General features: G+C 39.4%; 3 protein-coding genes across 3 annotated transcripts; 2 read left to right on the plus strand and 1 right to left on the minus strand.

Moving 5' to 3' along the window:
• The first annotated feature begins 9,110 nt into the window (after window positions 1–9,110).
• LOC130748427 (uncharacterized) lies at window positions 9,111–11,026 on the plus strand. The gene is made up of 4 exons (XM_057601650.1): window positions 9,111–9,204; window positions 9,295–9,605; window positions 9,688–10,550; window positions 10,656–11,026. The coding sequence occupies exons 3-4, from the start codon at window positions 9,804–9,806 to the stop codon at window positions 10,839–10,841; spliced, it is 933 nt and encodes a 310-aa protein (XP_057457633.1). The 5' UTR covers window positions 9,111–9,204; window positions 9,295–9,605; window positions 9,688–9,803; the 3' UTR covers window positions 10,842–11,026.
• Window positions 11,027–12,133: 1,107 nt separating this feature from the next.
• LOC130748906 (uncharacterized) lies at window positions 12,134–13,160 on the minus strand. The gene is made up of 2 exons (XM_057602156.1): window positions 12,674–13,160; window positions 12,134–12,581 (listed from the first exon to the last, which is right to left on the minus strand). The coding sequence occupies exons 1-2, from the start codon at window positions 13,058–13,060 to the stop codon at window positions 12,246–12,248; spliced, it is 723 nt and encodes a 240-aa protein (XP_057458139.1). The 5' UTR covers window positions 13,061–13,160; the 3' UTR covers window positions 12,134–12,245.
• A 2,565-nt stretch (window positions 13,161–15,725) lies between these two features.
• Window positions 15,726–20,745, plus strand: LOC130749837 (uncharacterized). The gene is made up of 6 exons (XM_057603198.1): window positions 15,726–15,995; window positions 16,086–16,149; window positions 16,834–17,026; window positions 17,542–17,615; window positions 18,001–18,156; window positions 20,026–20,745. Exons 1-6 carry the CDS (start codon window positions 15,764–15,766, stop codon window positions 20,147–20,149), a joined length of 843 nt encoding a protein of 280 aa, XP_057459181.1. The 5' UTR covers window positions 15,726–15,763; the 3' UTR covers window positions 20,150–20,745.
• The last annotated feature ends 832 nt before the right edge of the window (window positions 20,746–21,577 follow it).

The raw sequence follows: 21,577 nt of genomic DNA on the forward strand, positions 1-21,577 counted from the left end.
GAACAATAGGTTTTCCTTAGGTGTGTGCCATGAAAATTTTCAAATCCATATGGCCTAGGTTAAAAGTGTTTAGTTTAGTTTTGGGAAGTGCCCTTTGTTAGTTGCAATGCAAATGGACTTGAGAGCGGTCATGCACTCTTAGTCTGACACGCATCATCTTTTTCCCCCTGATTTTGGTCATAGGAGGATGGCTGATCCCCTGTATATATCCTCATCTAGGGGAAAAACTAATGTTAACTTTAATTATTGATGTAGGTATTCAATTGGTCTTGGAGCAACTATACTTGATTTTGATCACTTCCTTTTGAGTTACTTTGCTATTCAGTACAATTTGACTGTTTTGAATTTAAAGTCAGTGACACTTAAGTGGAAATTGTTTAATTCAATTTATACATGACATGATTAGCATGCAAAAGCAGCAAAACACATTTAATTTATATCTTTTTTTTCTGATTCTGTTTGGATAACTTTTTTCTTTCCATTTTATGCAAGATTAGTTCAACGATATAGTTGACACATTGGATTTATATGCTTCAAATGCTCATTTTTCAGTTTTTAGTATTTCAAATCATGTCTTATTGTTTTTCTGATTTTTTCTTTCTTTCTTTTTTCGTAAGTGCTATTAGGCAGGGTCCTTTTTGCTTAATCTCATATCAGGTGTAGGAAAAACGAATGCATAGTTTTCAGGTGTAGGGTCTCTCTAACAAGAGCTCTTGATTGGCTTTTTAAATATTATGCATCAGAGGGACATGTAGCTTAGGATTTCCCTAAATTGTATTTGGAATGTGTTATAATAAGGATCATGTACATAATCTACATATCAATACAGGCTGACGTTCTCTATTTTGTTTTTGATGTTTTTAATGAGGATAGTTAGCAATTATCACAAGCAAAATGGCTGATATTATTTTAATTGGAACTAAGTGATAAGATAAAAGAATCATTTTGATGCATTCAGTGAAATTTCAATCTAATAGGACCCCTTAACATTTTAAAATAAGTATATATATATATATATATATATATATATATATATTTCACCAAATACTCTTCTGGTACCATCAGATCTGTTTTACTGCAGTGCTGGAGATATATAGAAAAAAATGGCATTATGATGAACTGTAGTGCTGAATTTAGCTTTTCTCTTTGAGTAATGAATTATTATAATGACTCAAAGCATGATAAATGATGAGAAGAGAAGGAGATCACCTTATCTAAACTCTATGAGCAGGAAAAAATAAAAGATTTCATGATTGGTAAGATTTTAAAATCCGCATTCTGAAGATTTTGTTATCTTTCTATTTCATGGTAGCTAGCTGTTACTAATTCATGTATGTGTATTCGGTTCTGATTCTTACATATTATATTCATACCAATTCAACTATATTCTTCATATGCTCCTCCCAAGAAAATTCAAGTATTTTCTTTTGGAGCAAACTCTGCAAAACACAGAAAGTGAAGGCAAACAAGGGAAGCGTAAGCAGAAATAGTGAAGGTAAACAAGGGAAGTGTAAGCAGAAATAGCACCCCTCACCAAATTTTTGTGCTGAGATTTTACTTGAGTAAACTTACATGTTAGCCCACTTTTTTTACCATCCATTTCAAAGTTAATCAACAAGCTAAAAAACATCCTTTTTTAGAGGGATAAAAATGGCCAACGTTATAAGGTAGTATGTGCTATTGGGCGGGATCTTTTTGCCTAATCTCATATCAGTATATCACCATACCATATTGTTTATCTTTGTCTTTTCTTTTTGCTACAAAGTGCACGAAATAGGCGTGTAATTGCATTGTTTCTAAATTAATGAGTCAGTTCAACGTCTCTGCCATTTTTTCTTCTTCTAAAGTATAACACATGTAATAATTTCATCAATTCAAGCTATTAAAAATGTAAAAGTTTGTCATTTTTTCTGCTTCTAAAGTATAACACCTGTAAGAATTTCATCAGTTCAAGCTATTAAAAATGTAAAAATTGGACCATGGCCTTATAATTCTGAAACATTTGCAAAGATTTTTTATTTTAAATTTAAGCTATGATATGTTTATAGTTCTTTCAAATGCATTGCAAAATAATTTTTTTACTAATCTATTTATTTTATTAGTCTCACGGTATCGGCTGTGGAGATACCTTGGTCAAGACAAAAAAAAAAGACGAGAAAATATCTTATAGAAGATATATTCCTGTACATATTGAGAGAGGTGTTGATTCTTTTTTTTTTTGAAATAAGAGAGGTGTTGATTCTCAACACTATATATATATGTGTGTGTGTGTGTGTGTGTGTGTGTATTATAGATGTGTGTGTGTGTGAGAGAGAGAGAGAGAAATGTCACATATGTGGATAATAAATTGTTCCTCATGCGAATGACTTCCCCTGCCCTTTATTTTATCTTGAGTAGACTTCATATATTGGATTCACAATTGGGTTCGGTCCCTCCCAATATCTCATGCATAACGAAAGATTTATAACGACCAGATTTGCTTTCAAGGGGATTTGTTTTCCGTAAATTTATGATTCAAAATTGTGAACACTTCCTTGAAGACAAAGACCATGTGGCTAAACTGCGAAGCGTTGGTTAATTAATTTGTTGAATTTATCAAATCCAAAATCTATAAAAATTATTAAGGGCCCGTTTGGTGCGACATATAGTATAAGGCTTGATAGTATAAGACCTGATAGTATTAGGCCTGATAGTATAAGCCCTGATAACTTTCTTATACTATCCAGCGTTTGGCTATACTCTGTATAATTTACCATATCGTTTAAGTTAATGCAATTTTATGTTTAATGAAGTATTGAATAATGATATATAATAAAAATCAAATATGGATGTGATTATAATGGTGGTGGCGGTGGTGATGGAAGTGGTGGTAGGTTGGTGGTGGTGGTGGCAATGGTGGTAGGTTGGTGTTGGTGGCGGTGGTGGTGACAGTGGAGATAGGTTGGTTGTGGTGGTGGCAGCGATGGTGGTTGTGGTGGTGGCGATGATAGGGTGGTGGGGGTGGTGGTAAGGCGATGGCGGCTACGGTGGAGGCACTGGTGGTGGTGGTGGTGATAGGGTGGTGGTTGTGGTGTCGGTGGTGGCAATAGAGTGGTGACGACGACTATGGTGGTTGTGGTGTCGGTGGTGGCGGTGGTGGTGGCAGCGATGGTGGTTGTGGTGTTGGCGATGATAGGGTGGTGGTGGGGGTAAGGCGGCGGCGGCGACGGTGGAGGGTGGAGGCAATGGTGGTGGTGGTGGCAATAGGGTGGTGGTTGTGGTGTCGGTGGTGGCAATAGAGTGGTGGCGACGATTATGGTGGTGGTGGCGATAGGGTTGTGGTGGCGGCGATTATGGTGGTGGTGGCGATAGGGCGGTGGTGGTGGTGGTGGCGGCAACACCTGTGGTGACGGTAAGGAGGTGGTGGCGGCGGCGACGGTGATCGGGTGGTGTCGGCAACACCAGTGGCGGTGGTGGTGCCAATGGTGATGTAAGTTGGCAACAATGGAGGGTGGTGGTGATGGTGACTTATACGTCCCAACCTTATCATGCTTTATCCATCATTCACATGATGGATTAAATAATACGTCATTTTAACGTATAAGGGGACTTTGATGGATAAGCTTATACAATACAATGTCATCACCAAACAATGGATAAACTCATAATGTATTGTATAAGCTTATACTATCATGCCTAATACGGCGTGCCAAACGAGCCCTAAGTCTTTGATATGTATTATCTATAAAGTAAAGGTACAATGTCATTTGTAATAAATAGAATATGTCATCAGTGACAGCGATAGATAAAAATAACTGTTAATTTATTTAATATGACATCAATGATTATATAACTCATGTGTTTATTACATGATTATTGTAACGAATTGTTAATATAATTCCCGTGCATCGCACGAGTAACGGGCTATATCCTAGTTATAATTGATTCTGGGACTACGCTGACTTTTCTTGAGACAAGTTTGCATGAGCGTTTTGGACTTGCTGTGATAGAAGCTTATGGTGATGATCGTGAACCAATACCAAATCCACCTAAGCCATTGTGGTTGTGTTATCTTGATGGGACAACGAAGGACCTCCCTGTTATTACGTTCAACTTTTTCGGAGCTAACAAAAAATTACACTTAAATAAATTCAATGTATTTTCAAAGTTCAACGGTTTGCTCTGTCTTATGGTAGCGCCTACCAAAGGTTACTCTGTCCTTGGGAACATAGCACAAGTGAACTTTAAGGTATTGTATGATCTACAAGAGAGAACAACGTATTTTAAACCTACAGATTGTAGCCGTGAGCATTGACGGATCCATAAATCTTATGTTGTGGGGTATGCACATATAAATTTTAAATAAAAACATAACATATAAAAGTTTGAATAAACATCATAATTATTTTCATTATGAGTTTTCATATTTTGAAAACATTGCACAAATTTTTCATTCTCAACACTAATCTAGTTAAAATCGGATTATTTTTAAATTGTGTCCTTTTTTTTATCCCAATCAATGAAATTGTGACACATTAAATCCTAACAAAGGTACTTGTCGCCTAAGCAGTTCTCCCACGTGTACTTTGAGCAGAAGATCCCTCGCGTACATACGTAACTCACCTTCACTCGCTCGTCATCACGAACCATGGGTCGTATCTCCTCCTCCGCTACCTCAGTCTTGCCTCGTGGAAAGTTCGAAGTCATCTCCGGGTTATCCTTCCAATGGGGCTAACACACTGACAACAAATAGCACACGGAGAGGGTCACTTCCGACTCTCACACAAATTCACACAAGAATGCATAGAAGCATAAATCATATTCGTCACATCACAAGTCCTCAGTTTAAGTTAGTCATTTAACCTAAAGGCTCAGTTAGTCTAAACGCGTCTCACATCACACAACCACCTTTCCATCTTGGATCCAGTCTCGAACATCCGCAGATGAATAATCACATAGGAACACACAGTTGACCCACAATCCAGATTCTCCAAAACTGTTTCCCCCATCGCGGCGCTGAATAGTCTTTTCCCCATCGCGGGCAGAAACATCATGATGCAGGACTCTCCAACACTGTTTCCCCCATCGCGGCGCAGAAACAATACTTCCCCCATCTTGAGCGGAAATGCCATGATGCAGGATCATCCAAGATTAGAATAACTCTCTCGCGTGCAAGTATATCGTTTGTCTCTAACGACACCATCGTTCTCATGGTCCATAGCCTACTCTTAGAACTATTTCCCATAAATCACATCACACTACTTGCAAGCGATTAATCACCTCCTAATCTCATGTCACTAAGTTAAGCAACAATAATCACGATCTCATAAGCATCATGCAAGAATCATATGCATACAAGTCTCATAGAGAATATAGGATTTCACTTTTCACATGTCATCATGCTAATCAACAATCACTTAAGCATATATTACTTAAGAAAGTAGGGTTTCGTGAGCCTAGCATCATGATGATCACCAAACCATTGAGCATTCAAAGACTTAGAAGGTGACTATTTTACCACCATAGTGTAGTTTTGAAACATATTTACCATGACAGTGTATATTTTTTTTTATTTACCAAACTAGTCTAAATTGCCACTCTAAGTAGCGATTCATATATATTTTTTGTTTTTTTTAAGAAGTCGCCACTGTTAGTGGCGACACTTTAAATTATTAATATTTTTTTTTAGAAATCGCCACTAGTAGTGGCGACACCTTATTTTTTATTTTTTTGACTTTCTATATTAGTGACGGAAAAAATCCGTCACAAAATCCTGATATATGATTTAAAAGAATTAGTGACAGAACATGGATTGAAAAACTATCCGTCACAAAAAAGATATTTCATCGCTAACCCTTTTGCGACGGTAGAATCCCTTCTCAAATTTCCGTCGCTAATTTATTTAATATTGTTCTCTTGGATTTTGGGACGTAATATCCTTTGCGACGGAAAATTTCTTTCTCCATATTCTGTCACTAATTGCTTTCAATTAAGGCTTTTGTGACGGATTTATTTCCATCACTAAAATAGAAAGTCAAAAAAAAATTAGGTGTCGCCACTAGTACTGGCGATTTCTTAAAAATATAATAATAATTTAAAGTGTCGCCACGGTAAGTGGCGATTTCTTAAAAAAAAACAAAAAAATATATGTATCGCCACTCTAAGTGGCGATTTACACTAGTTTGGTAAATAAAAAAAAGGTACACTATAATGGTAAATATGTTCCAAAACTACACTATGGTGGTAAAAAAGTCTTAGAAGGTTTCAAGAAAATTTGGGTTTGGGTGTCACCATCATGCTTTTCTTCACAAAACTCCCACATCATGAATAGATTAAGTCACGCATACACCACACATCATAGCATCATATCACATCATTCACATACATCATGTTCTTAATGAAATAAATCATAAAACATGGCAACACACACCTCACTTCATAAAACATGCTTCATAGAAGAAATCGTAAAACATGGTAACACTCATAGCACTTTATCAACATATTTCGTAGAAGAAATCATTAAACAAGGTAACCCTCATATCACTTCATTCAATCAACAAGAAAACATATTATCACACATAGTCACATATTCTCATGCATAGGAAGGAAATAAGAATCTATTCCTAAGAAGTGTTGCTCTCACCTTAGCTTTATTCGAAAGATGAAAGAAAATAGTGGATGGTTATAGTTTCTTAGTGTCACGAATCCTTCTATCTAGCCCTTGATGAGTCACGAATCTCTTCTCGTTCTTAATCCTTAGTCACGCACACTTTTTCTCTCTAAGCTCGTGGTGTTTAAAATCCTTATTTTGGTGAATGGTGAGAATGATAACTTAGGTTTTTGCCTCTCTTGAGTTATCTATTTATACTAAATCACTAAGTCGATGACCGAACCGAGTTTTAAAACACTGGGAGATAGCAATAGTGTTGACTAAGGTGCAATATGCCTTAGATTTTGCCCCCGTGCATGAGGCATTATTAGCCACAGAAATAGAATATGCTATAAATAAGCCTTATTAGTAACATGCTGAAATGGTAATATATATTTACAATTTATTTTTAGTTTTTATGCTATAACAATGCTTTTTATGTTGGTGCTTGCTACGATACCACAACACTTGTGGGATTTGGGTTTGGCACCCCACCCTTTAGGCTACGCGCCCCAGCATTTTTTTTTATTCCAAAATTACCCATCGGTAAATGATTTGCCGATGTCAAAATACCAATCGGTAAATCATTTACCGTTATTGTTCCTCAGTATGAACACCTTTATCTCATTATCCAGAACACGAAGAACAATATCGGTTAATCATTAACCGATTCTTATATTGATATCGGTATATCATTTACCGATTGGTAATCTGACAGTTTGATCACCTTTTCACCATTACTCCTCCCTCCACCAACCCCTCCACCATTACTCCTCCCTCCAACAACCCCCCACCAGCCCCCCATAACTCGCCCAAACTACCTTATTCTACCATTACTTCACTCCTCCCTCACATTTCACCTTCCCACCACCACCACCATCTCCACATTTCCACCACCACCACCACCAATACCACCACCACCAAGGGAAAGCTTTTAACTTCTGGTAAGTGTTGTTAGCTTTGGTACTTTATTTATAGTTAGTTTAAGTAGTTAGTTGTTAGTTTAAGTAGTTAGTTTAGTTAGTTAAGTTGGTAATTTAGGCTGCTGAATCGTGAACTGAATCGGTAAATGAATTGCCGTTAATGTATCGGATTATGATTTACCGTTATAGTACCGGAATTTTATTTACCGTTATAGGGTCGGTTATTGATTTACCGGTTTTGTTCCAGGGATGACAGAGTCCTTTTTCTTTGGTGAATCACAATTGATACATGCTGCTGGATTGGAAAATGATAATCCAGAGGAGCAACCATCACTAGCTGAACCTCCGATTATATCTATAGATGTCTCTCATTTGTATCATACTGATCAGGTACTCATTGCACAAATTTTTGCATGCTTTGTTTGCTTTGTTTATGCCTTGTTTTATGCCTTATGTCTTGTTTATCCTGAAACAGCGTTTCCCTTTGAAAGATGATCTTATGAAATGGGTTCGCGACATTTCTATGGCAAATAATTTTGTTTTGGTGACAACAAAGTCTGATAGTGGTGCGAAGGGAAGAAAAGAATATGTCATTCTGGGGTGTGAGAAGCATGGTGCGTATATTCCCTACAGAGAACCGGATCTTGTTGAAGGAACGTCAACACAAAAGACAGGTTGTCCTTTTAGGCTAAAAGGACGACGTACGAAAGATGATAAAGGTTGGTGGTTGAAGGTGATGGACGGTAGACACATCCATCTCGCAGCTGAGTCACTAGTTGGCCACAATTACGCTGGTCAACTGAATAGTGAGGCGAAGGAGGACGTGATAAATCAGGCTAAGACTTGGGTTCCACCTAGAAAGATGTTGGTGTCCTTGAAGGAAAAAGATCCTTCAGACTTGACTACCATCCAACAAATTTATGGTGTTTGCAAGCGGTTCAGACAATCCGTTCGTGGGTCACTGACAGAGATACAATACTTGCTGAAGAAGTTGGACGGTGAGAAGTATGTTCACTTCGAACGAAATGAACCCGGATCGGAAGTGATTAGAGATATATTTTGGGCTCATCCGAATGCCGTCAAACTTTTCAACACATTCCCATATGTAGTGATCATGGATTGCACATACAAGACCAGCAAATACAAACTACCCTTGCTCGAGATTGTTGGCCTGACCTCCACGGATAAAACATACTCAATAGCATTCTATTACATTGGCAGTGAGACCACAGAGGACTACATTTGGGCATTGGAGTGTATGAAGTCTCTGATTTCCGACCAATCCAGGTTGCCTAGAGTGATCGTGACGGACAGAGATCTTGCCTTATTGAGTGTTGCTTCACAAAGCCTTCCCACCACCACCCATTTACTATGCTTGTGGCACATCAACAAGTGTGTTTTGGCAAAGTGCAAAGAGTATGTTGGCACGGATGATTTTGCTCAAGAGGTTATGGACAAGTGGGCCGAATTGGTAGATGCTCCAACAGTTCCAGAATTTGAAGCTCATTGGATTGAATTGTTTAACATGTGCAAGCATAAACACAAGTTGAAATTTGTCACTTATTGTTCTACTACATGGTTGGTCCACAAGCAGAAATTTGCCAAGGCATGGACAAATCATGTGATGCATTTTGGAACAACAACAAGTAACAGGTACAAAAATTATGTTATGACTTGTTATATGTATTTCATTTCATAGATTATTACAGTATTAATTCTTACATGTGCGTTGTTGGTTTGCAGGGCTGAAGGTGCACATGCCAGCTTGAAGTTGATGTTGCGGAACAGTAAGGGTGACCTGGCCACATCATGGGATGCGTCGCATAGTTTGACCACCAATCGCCACACTGAGATAGTAGCATCGTTTGAGCGCAGTATGAATAAAATTGATCACCTTTTCAAGACCCCTTTCTACACAAATATTAGGGGATTTGTGTCAATCAAATGCCTGAAACTCATTGATGCTGAACTGACAAGAATGCGAGCCTGCGGCGGCAGATGCGATTGCTTATTGAGAGAGACTCATGGACTACCTTGCGGTTGTCAACTTGCATGTTACCGGTCAACCACTCTCCTCTCAACTACTTCCAATTATTTATATTTGTGATTCAATGTAACATGTTTGTGAACTTGCAGATTATGAGAGGATTCCGTACGAGGCCATTCATCCATTCTGAAAGAGCCTAAGTTGGGAGCATGTACCTGTTGCAGATACTGGCAGCTCAGATATTTGCGGACTAAACCATGGAGAGATGCACCCAGAAGTTGAGGCACTGACACGTTACTTCCATTCTTTGGATACTGGAGGGCAGAGTATGGTAAGGAGGAAGCTTCAAGCGATATATTGTCCTGAAAGGAGTACACCATGTACTCCTGAGCTTCGGATAAAGTCCAACCGCACTCCTAAGTTGAAGGAGAGCAAACAACCCAAGGGTCGAGCAATAGGATCCTTGACTCGTGATCCTTCAGCGTTTGAACTTACTGACAAGAAGATTAAAGAGGAAAAGAAGTCTTCACAACCAGCAAAGAGGAAGAAGCGTGTGAAGAAGTCTGATACAAGCCATTTCATGTGTAACTTTCCAGCCTTTCTCTATCCATATATTGGCACAATTACAGATGTTGAGGATGATGGTAACTGTGGCTATAGATCCATTGCTGCATTAATGGGGCATTCCGCCGGTCAGGACGGTTGGCCTTGGGTTAGGGCTACATTGATGCAAGAACTTGAGACCAATGTGTTAATGTATAATAGGATGTGGGGCACAGATGTTGTTTATGGCTTACATAATCGTCTCACTCTTCCTATTGGTGACCCGGCCACCCCTGACAAATGGTTTCAACTGCCAGAGATGGGATACCTTGTTGCCACAAAGTACCAATTGGTTCTCGTATCCTTATCCTCTATGGGTTGTAACACATACTTTCCACTGATAGGAGCCGGCCCACGAGATGAGCATTCTGTTATAGCTATTGGACATGTGATAAATCACTGGGTACAGGTATATTTTGACCAAATACACTAATATTTTAGTTGCCTACTAGCTTGTCGATTAATTTTTGTATGTGGAAGTTATCTAATTTTATGGTTATTCTCTAAAATGCAGCTCCAATTAACTCCTGGACATCCTATGCCGACTATTGCTCCCCAGTGGGATTGGCACGCTGATCTTGCCTCCAAATACTGGCGCAACCTATATGGTCCACGTTTAGGCATGTATGATGCACAATTCCAAGCTTGGCTTGGTGCTTTTAGTGGTCATGCGGACTATGTGGACATCACCACAGATTGAATGTTCTTGTATTGTGTAATATTAATTTGTAAACTCTCTGTAATTTGGTAGAATGTGGCCCTTATCACAGGTTGTTGTTAATGATGAAAACCTAGACATCATCGTAGATTGGCAGGTTCATGCGTGTACTTTTGGTAATGTTAATTTGATGTACTTTTGGTAATGTTAATTTGATGTACTCTTGTCATTTTCATTTTCATTACCCTCCACCACCAACCCTGACATTACTCTCAACCACCAGCCCCAACCACTCTTCTACCATCCACCAGTACACCTTAAATGTTTTGACCGCACTCCTGAGCTATAAATCTATGTTGTGTCTTGCCTCTTCTTCTCACTCTTCATTCCTCATCTTCCTGTCTATTGTGTCTTGACTCTTCTTCTTACTCCTCATTCTACACAATGGAACAAGACCCAAATCCATTCCTCCGCCATTGCAAAGGTCAAAGCAACAACTCTGGCAGCTCTCGTCCTCTCATTCCTGGCCCGGCTGGCGCCATCCAGGCTGCCATGTATGCCCGTAGATCCACCCCGAACACACCACTCATTCCGACCCAGGAAATCGTGAGGCGTGTGCTAGATCATGGATCAACCGAAACCGATCCTGATTTCAACTCACATGCTTGGCTATCAGCCCTGCAAGAGTGGGGAATAGCCACTCCGCTGGGCTCTCTGACAGCGAACGTTGAGAGGGTGGAGAATGTTGTTGCTGTTATCAAATCTTGCACTCCCAATGGGTTTGGAGATGCGAAAGTTACCCTCAAGGTATGTCTTGTCCTTGCTTTTGTAAGGCCTTGTTTTTGGTCCCCCTTGACTAACCGTTCTAATTTACTTCTCAAACGATTTAAAAAATTTAGGACCCCACGGGTGCTGTTGATGCTAGCATCCACCGCAAGGCATTTACTCACAGTGAATTTGCGAATGACATAACTGTTGGATCTGTTCTCGTTCTCCAAAAGGTCTGAAACCTAAACATGAAACTTGCTTCATTTTTTGGACAGTTAAGCATGGTTTAATTAAAGTATACATTTCACTTGCAGGTTGATGTGTTTGCACCTAGAGGAACTGTTTGTTATCTTAATATAACATTGCCCAACCTAGTGAAGGTATTCCCAAAAGATTGCGGACCTCATGACTTCATCGATATCACAGAGGAATAATTTTGTTTTCGGTGTTGCTTATGTTTAATTTGGTTGTGTAACCGTTTAACTTATTGTCATGGATTACTACATGCTTTGAATTATTTATATGTTGTCGTTGTTTCTGTTTTTTTCATTATAAGAGTCATAATATTAAGACTAAAAATATAACACATGTAAATAAAACGAGGCAAGAGTCATAACATAACATAAAAAGTCCTAACATATACATAATAATGGATCCCACATAACAAGTGTAATAAAATCACTCTCCCCGACCCCTCCCCCTGCGACCTCTGGGTCCACGAGCTCGACCTCCACGAACACCCTCTCCAGGATCACCCTCTCCACGAGCTCTGCCTCCACGAGCTCCGCCTCCACGGGGTCTGCCTCCACGAGCTCTGCCTCCACGAGCTCTGCCTCCCGCAGCTGCGGCTCCTCGAATAGCAGAAAAGGCAACTCCCTGGGTACCAACGAAGGAACTCCGTCGAAAGAGATCGAGCGCCCTCTCCGTGAGGATCCGGGGCTGTGTCCCTGGAGCAAGAGCACCTGGCACCTCCAGGGACTGCTCCAACAACTCCACACCCCTACGTATGGCAGACTGCATAAAAATAATATACAAAAATAATTTCATTAACAAAAATCACAATTGAATGAATAAAAATAATATACAAGTTTAGAATCCAAACTTACCACGGCACTAAGCTCCTCCCTCCTATCATCAGGGATGATGAACACATGTGACACTCTGCTATACCACCTCATGTAACCCTCCACCGCCTCTCCCGGATATGTAGCAGGTATCCCCTGAGGGCGGAGGTGCGGCTCAAACTCAGCATAGGCAGCATCTATGGTCTCAGCAAGGGACCCCGTCGTCTGGATCTCAGAGGGGTGTCGAGGGATGTCCTGTATGAAGCCAAACTGGCGCATAACCCGCTCTGGTAGATGTCGGCTCACAGACCGGCCGTAAGGTGTCCTGATGTAGCCGGAATAGAGGGCCCTGGGATCCCGCGGTCGAACATCTCGATGGTCCTCAAAAGGGGTCCATGTGATATCATCCACTGTAAGCTCATCGAGCATGACTCGTCTCTCATCGAGTCCGGAATGCGCGATCCGAGACGTGGACCACCGCTGCGCCCTAGGCTGGTCCTGTGTGTAGCCGGGGACCTCCGTCCTGATAATGACGTTGCTGGATATGTACTCATACGCCCATGACAGCACGAGGGAGGTGAACCCACCGATATGCGTTGTCTTCCTGCGGGAAGCACGACTCAGCTGTTCGTACAACGAAGCCAGCGCAATCGCACCCCACGCGTACTCCGACACGCGACCGAGGTCCTCAAGCATCCCGATCCAGTAGACAGTAGTGTGGTAACCACCACTCTTGCTGGCAAAGAGGGTGGCACCAAGCTGGTTCACCAGCCAGATCCTAGCAGCATCCTCATAGCGTCCCCCTACAATGAAATGAATTAAGTTAACAGTTATTAATAATACTCTAAAAATAAATACAACTTAATAAAGTAATTATTAAGACATACCATCCATAACAGACGTGTACATGGTCTTCAGAGTAATGAACCGAATGTTCTGGCCACCCGCCGCCTCAAACTCAGCCAGATAAGCAGCAACAGATCCTCCCAGGAGCTGGGCGCAGAGCGCTGCAACCTCGTCTCGCTCCCCTCTGCCCGGAGTGTAGAACCTCGACCCTGTGGGAAGATGGAGAATAGCTGACACATCGTCCAGGGTGATAGTCATCTCCCCGAACGGCATGTGGAAGCTACTCGTCTCCTCATGCCATCTCTCAACAAGGGCCAGTATGACAGCTGGGTCTGTCTCCGGTAACCCGCACCAAGGCAGGTGATACAAACCCGTCTGCTGCAGCAACTGTCGCACATGTGTGTGGGCCTCTGAATCGCCATCACAGGGGAGGTTCCATACCTTCCCCCCAACAGTGGCCACCCTCAATGTCCGACGGTCCACGTACCGCGGGTCTGTGCGAAGAAGTGCCTGCCACGTCCAAGGAGCCTTGTGGTCAGGATAATGCGCAAGAAGCGACAGATCCTCAGGCCCCCCGGGAAATGGTGCCACCCTCTGGATGAGGTCGTCATCCGCACCGCCCTCTAGCACCTCATCTGGCACAACATCAGCAGCATCAATCTCCTCCTGCAGAATAAGAGGCTCCTCCTCCTCACCACTAAGCTCAGAAGAAGAAGAAGACTCCTCGCCACTAGGCTCAGAAGAAGATGTCTCCTGACGAGGTAACTCAGCCATCGGAGACAACGGAGTAGGGTCCAGCTCAGCAGCATCCCTAGTAGCAGACGGAGCGGGGGTAGCTGACGGAGCCCCGACCGGAGTAGCAGATGGAGCCGGGGTAGCTAACGGAGCCTCGACCGGAGTAGCAGATGGGGATGGAGACGGAGCTGAAGCCTCTACCGCCTGAGTGGCTGCAATATGGTCGCCGCGCCTGGTAGAAGCATGCAAGCGCTCGTGTCGATCCGCTGGATCCTCACTAGTAGAAGCATGTCGTGACCTCTTCCTCCCGCCCTTCATTCTCGCTATCTGTGCAAAACAAACAAATTTAACAATACTTGTCATAATAAGTAAACCATTTTCACATATGAGCATATCATTTGAGTCATTTTTTTACTTAATCAGGAAATTTCCAATCAATCGTTTAGCAACTAACCATAGGAAAAGGAAAATATAGAGAATTAGTTGTTAGTTTGCATGTGAATGTGATTAAATTAAATTTCTAGCTGTGTTAAGGTCAAGCAACCATCATCACAAGCAAACAAAAACAATAAACAACTTTCCTAATTACAACACATGAAGCATATGATTTGAGCGCTTAATCTTTTCCAATAAACAATAAACAATAAACAACTTTCCTAATCACAACACATCAAATCTATCTTGATCTTTTCCAATTCTCAACAAATCAGCAAAGTAATCCTGGAAGCTAAATACATGCCATGGTTAAATATTGGAAATAAATTTTGGAAGTCTGCACTGTCATACTGTCATATCGGAAATTCATTTTCCATTACCATATCGGAAAATCATTTTCCATTATCATATCGGAAATTGATTTTCCGATATTACAGTGAACCCAGAAACAGACTCAAATGCACCCCACTCGTGCCCGTACTCATTTCATGGAATTTCAGGCAACAAAACACAACAAAACCTACCTCTAATCATCAATCAACTACCCTAGTGTTCAACCATTGACCTAATTCAAACTTGAAATGTGAAAATCATTGAAATCAAAATTTACCTTTTGAATGTAATGGAATGGGTCTTTGTGGGAGCTTTGATGATGATTAGAACCGACCTTTGAGATGATTGAAGTGGTGGAACCGAGCTTTGAGAGAGATTGAAGAGGGTGTGATTTGGGGAGGGAAATTTGGGTTTTGAAAATAATGGGTTTCAAAACCCAAACTGTCGAGTTTATATGTCACGATCGGCAAATGATTACCCGTTATAGTGTCGGGTAATCATTTACCGTTATTAATCCTGGTTTATATGTAATTTCGCCCCTTTAGGTGGGGCGTGGGGCCTAATGGGTGGGGTGTTAAACCCAAATCCCAACATTTGTGTGGGTATGATACACGAAAAAGTTGTGGACCAATCACATCCTCCGTATTTAAAAAGAAAAAAATGAAAATATAAATTATTTTTGTTGTGGACCAATCACATCCTTCATGTATGATACATTGTGGGTATCATAGAAACCAAAATGTTATGTGCCTTTTCGTTTCCTTCAATTGAGTGGCACCACAGATGTTGTCGCTAAGGTTTTGGTTCTCTTCTTTTGAAACTCACAACTCTCTTTCATGTTCTTCGCGGTGCCTCTTGTTTCTGACACCTTCTCTGAGCAATAGCTCCAGAAACAGAAATCTCGGTTGCTTTTCTGTGAATCCCATTAAGCAAAATGGTGTTTTTTCTGTGTCCAGTAACCGCTTTCAATCTTCTTCTTCTTCTTCTTCCATTCCCAAAGATTCTCCATTTTCAGGTACCCATTAGCTTCAAAATGTTGCCTATGTAACACTGACACAAACCCATTTGCACAATCTTCTACAAATGCCATTGCCATTTTTTTCAGGATTGGAGGATGCTTTTGTCAGCTACCTGTTTGGGAAGAAGAGGGCAACGGACGTTGCTCACATGTATGTGCTCACTGAACTCGTTTCTTTTGAGATGCTTCTGTTTTTCAAAATTTCTGTTTGCTTTTGTATTTTTCATGTTAGTAATTTTTGTCTAGGAATCTGGTTTTTGAACCTCTGTTGTTGAATGTCTTGCTTATTGATTCTCCACAAAATTGCACTCATGTTTAAGGGGCAGATAAAGTCCCAAACTTTTTTACACATTGACTGAAATGCTAATTAAAATTTGTTTTGTCAGCTATATTATTAGTCACAAATAATTACATGGATCATATATTTTTTAAAAAGTAACATATGCGGACGATTTAAGAGAATGCAAGGCTAGAAATTTCCATTGTATGATTGGTTAATTATGTGAGAGTTAGGCTTGGAATTGATCTCCTACTGCACTTGTATCAAGGCAAGAAAGCTGAGCAATTAAGTACTCTCTACCTTGGGACGATTTCTGTTGTGTATATATTCGGCTGCAATGCTTATAAAGTAGCTTTGATTGAGTTAGAACTGAACATTTTCCTTGTTTGTTATAGAAGTACAGAACTTTATTTCGCATGCCACTCGTCTGCTGTGTACAACTGACACAGATTGTTACTTCTACTAGTTATTTTTCTCATAGTTGTCTGTAGTCTGTACACTTTGTGATGGTAATTCTTTGGCCTTGATATGAACTGTATTTCTTGTTCCTACAAGGGTATGGAAACAGGTTGTCCAGAAAGGAGACACAGTTATTGATGCCACATGTGGCAATGGTTTTGACACCTTAGCAATGCTCAATTTGGTTGCTGATGATTCTCATAATGGCTATGTGTATGCATTGGACATTCAGAAAGATGCTTTAAATAATACTTCCTTGTTGCTGGAAGAATCAATTAATGCCGACAAGGTGAGGATTAGAAATGAGTACAGATTTCAATTTTGAATTGGTAAAGAATAGTAGAGTCTCTTTGGTTTGAGGATGTTCTGTTTTTATTTCCTGCTATTCCTAATAATTACAAAATTGTCACCTTGTTTTCACTTCATTTCTTGCTTTCTCAGTTTCCTTTACAAGTCTTTGAAAACAAGAGATACAGTGAATATATGATAGAAATTCTGTATTATTAGTAAAATGGGGAAATGAAAACAGAAAATATTTTCTCAGACTAAACAAGCCCTTATATATGAATATTTTGAGAATGATATTATGTCCTTGTTATATAGGCAGAGACAAATATATTCAGATAATGTTTGATCCTGCTATAAACGATTGAGTCTTAATTTTAATTTTTTCACCAGTATATATTATTTAGATAATGTTACTTAGTATTAAAACTGGTCTTGAGCCTTTGATTTTTGGTGCTGTTAATTTGACAACAAATAAGAATTTTCTTGCCACCAACAATAATTTTAAACTATGTGCAGAAACAACTTGTCAAGCTCTTCAATACGTGCCATAGTAAAATGGAGGAAATCGTTCCAAGGAATGCCTTAGTTAGGTACTAAACTTTCCCATCCCTTTACTTATTTCATCCATCTGTTTCTATTTTGTGTTTAGGAGCTAATGGTTATAACTTTATAAATAGCTGATGTAGCTAAATTTATAGCTCTCACTGAAATCTTGACTTGTACATTGTTCATTGAATAGATTTCTTGAACATAAAGCCATAATTTCTGCCTTAATTCCACCTAATATATATAATCTTCTTTTCTTTGTAATTGAGATTACTGGCTCACTCAATGCCTTCTCGTTTTATCTTCCATTTATGTATCATTTTTACATAAACGCTTATTTATGAGTTATGACAGTTACTAATTTACTATTGATGCAATTTCTTGAACATTTAAGTCTGACCTTTAGCTTGATTTTCTGCGTACTCCTAGACTTGTTGCTTTCAACTTAGGTTATCTTCCAGGCAGTGACAAAGAAATAATAACAAGATCGGAAACAACATTACTCGCACTGGAAGCTGCTGAGAGAATTCTATTACCCAGAGGACTTATTAGCATTGTGGTATACGTTGGGCACCCCGGTGGACGGTAATATTTCTGATTCTCTAGATTGTGTTAAGAATGCATCTTTGTATTGCCAAGTATCCTGATTTTCCATCAATGTTTTAAATAAATCTGAATCTGAACTTGTATTATTTTGATATAGAATGTACAGATATAATTACTGGAAATGTAGTATCAAGATCCCTGGATTCAGGGATGTAACCGAGGAAACTATCAAAGGCTATTAGAGGATAATAGGAAGGAACAATAAAGGGAGAGAATAGTGATAGTTTTGATTGCAATCAACACTCTTCCTCAAATTGGAGCATGTGTATAAGATGCATCCAACTTGTTACATATGATGTATGCTATTATACTAAGACCCGGTATAGATTTAATCAACATTTTTCTATTTGATCCTTGGAATTCAGAAAAGAAGTCCTGATGCTTCAGAGAATCTTTATTGTTACAATCAACTTCTGCATGTTAACTATTTTCATGAAAGATTGGGTTTGAAGAGAAATAAAGAGCCTATTGGTTATCACTCACAAGTTCCCTAGGAGATTCCACAACACTTGAATTCCTAAACCAAATATTTTTGCCCCAAAGTTCACATATATTATTAGTCGACGTCGTAGCATGACAATTTACTTCTACGCTGGATCTAGCAACAAAATTTTGCTTCTTGTCTTCCTCAAGATCAAGATACCTCATATAAGCACAATACCTGAAGTTGATCTCTTGTCACTAGCATCACCTGTCAAATTTACATTTGCATATTCAATAATATTAGTATGTGCTAGGATCCAAGAGAATCCTCCACATTTACAGGTTTATTCTAGAAGGGGGCGTGGGCGTAGAGGGGAGGGAGTTAATTGATTGGGTTATCTTTTAGAGTATCTTTCATTTTAGGAGTTGATATTTTATTTTGATAGAGTATCTATTCTTTTAGGAGTTGATATGTTATATTAAGAATCTATCTTTAGAGTTTGATTTATATAAATAGGAGAAGAGTCATTAGGAGTTTTCATATCTGGGAATTATTGAATTGTAAGGGAATTGCCCTTCTGGAGAAGGTTAAGCTTCTTGGTTCTTTTAATAAATTCCAGATTTGATTCAATAAAATTACTTCCATGCCCCTATTTGTGTGTGTTTGGCTGTTAGGGATATCACTCTCTTACAGTATGACCCTTGTCCAAGCACTTTACTGAGCAAACATTTGATGTGTCTCAAAATTCGAACAACCACATTCCAATGACTATCACACAATGAGTTGAGAAACTAGCTTACAACATCAATAGGAAAAATAATTTTTAGTCTAGTTGGCATGAGATGACTTAACTTACTAACTTATCTTCTAATATCCGCTTGGCCAGAGTTAAAAGAGGCTATCACTTCTGGAGACCTTCTGGATCTCTTAAATTCTCAGTCTCATTCTAGTGTTCTTGTGCAGTAACTATTGTATCATGGCAGGTTGGAGCCATCATGTCTTGGCCTATAGGGTTCCTTTTCATGATGTTCTTGTCAAATAAATTGAAAACATATTTCAACTACCCAGTTGAGCATTGACAGTTAGGAATGTAGCATGTTTTGGATTTGGAACATTGACAGTTTGGATTAAAATAAAATATATGCAGTATGACTGTATGACAAACTGTGAAATTATTAAAATATCAACTGTAAATTATAATTGTGCATTTTTTCTAGTAAGTTCACCTATCGCATAAGAGGATACAAATCCGTTTTGGTAAATGCCATATTTGCAACACAACATACTAGTATCTTAAAATTGACGAATTTATTCTTATTGCTACATTTTTTAATTAATCCATTTTTGACATGAAGCTACATGCTTGGTTCAATTGTAATATAATCACATGCTTTTCATCCAACAATGTTTTGCCTTCTGTACAGGGAAGAATTGGAGGCTGTTGAAACTTTTGCTGCTAGATTGTCTGTTGAGACTTGGATCTGCTGCAAGCTACAGATGTTAAACCGGCCCTCTGCTCCCATACCAATTTTCTTATTCCGAAGATAATGTAAATACCTATGATTTTTATTGGGTGTCTAAATCACTCCAAATAAATATGGGCTAAAATAAAATCACTCTAGGCTTATGTTGCCCAATAATATGTTGACACATGTTATGAGCTGAAATTTCCTAATACACGTGTCAAAATATTATTTGGTTACCAAAGACTAGAATGATTTTACTCCATTGTACTTAGGGTGATTTAGGCAAGTCTTTTTTTTTTATAAATATATTAATTAACATTCCTTATCTTTATAAAATAATAAGGAACCTGTTTTGCAATTTATAAAACCTTAAATAGACGTGAAAACCAGCAATACACTCAACTATTTGGGGGTATACCCTGTGCCACATTGACTGACCATATTAGAAATTACATACTAGAAAGCCATGGTCTTGATTCTCTTGAAGCACAATTCTAACTTTATTTCACTTTATTGGACTTCAAGTTCAAAGGACAAACACATGAGGTTCTTACAAAATGGCAGTGCTTCATCCTTTATTAATTAATGTTGGCCTTGCTTCCTGTTTCTATAACCGCATGATAGTGATACGGTTGTTTGTTATTTTATTTGTTCAATGAATTATGTGAATATGATATCAATATTGGCATTCTAGCTTCAAAAAAAAGAAATATTGGCATTTTACATTGTAATCATTGATTCTTTTTCCTTTCCTTATTGTTTTGTTGATGAAGTCAATTCAATTCAGCTTACTACTATGTTTTATTTAATGACTACTATTATTATTATTATTATTAAATGGAGGCCCCCATACTCAATCTTATACAAATAGCCCGGGAACCATACTTGGCCGATCATCGCGTTAGTCGAATCCAACTCGACACAGATTCGAGCAAAACGTCCTTGTTCAGCATTCAGTGTGTTAACATCCACCTTAATAGGTTTTCCAACCACCGAGGCAATCGAGATCAGAAATCTCTTGTCATAGAAAGCCAGGTTCAGCCTTCGAATACAGTTCCATGCCAGAGTTCTGGTTACCTTCGACGCTGGGGACATAAATTCAGGACTCCAAGTCGAGACCGCCAAGCAGTGATCAAAAGTCATCTAAGGTCCTCCTCCAATAACCTTCGCCCGGTCAGCTTCATTGTCAAATTTAACCATAAAGAAACCATTGTCGACATCCCGCAGGTCAAAATCCCCAGAGAGATTCCAAACATACGCCAATCTAGACTTCATAGTCTTGTAGCCTAGTCACTTTCCTAGTAAAGACACCACCAACGCCTCCTTCCATGATGAATACATCACCTCTAGAACATGTGATTCCACAAAAACCTTGGGCTCTCCTCTAGAACATGTGATTCCACAAAAACCTTGGGCAACCGCTTGTTAACATCCTCATACTCAACCCGCATCAAGCCTTTCTCGATCAGATTCGTGCAGTCCTTTGGTGGAGGGGCTTTCTCTCTCTCCC

This window comes from Lotus japonicus, chromosome 3 (assembly GCF_012489685.1).
Source record: "Lotus japonicus ecotype B-129 chromosome 3, LjGifu_v1.2".
NCBI lineage: Eukaryota > Viridiplantae > Streptophyta > Magnoliopsida > Fabales > Fabaceae > Lotus > Lotus japonicus.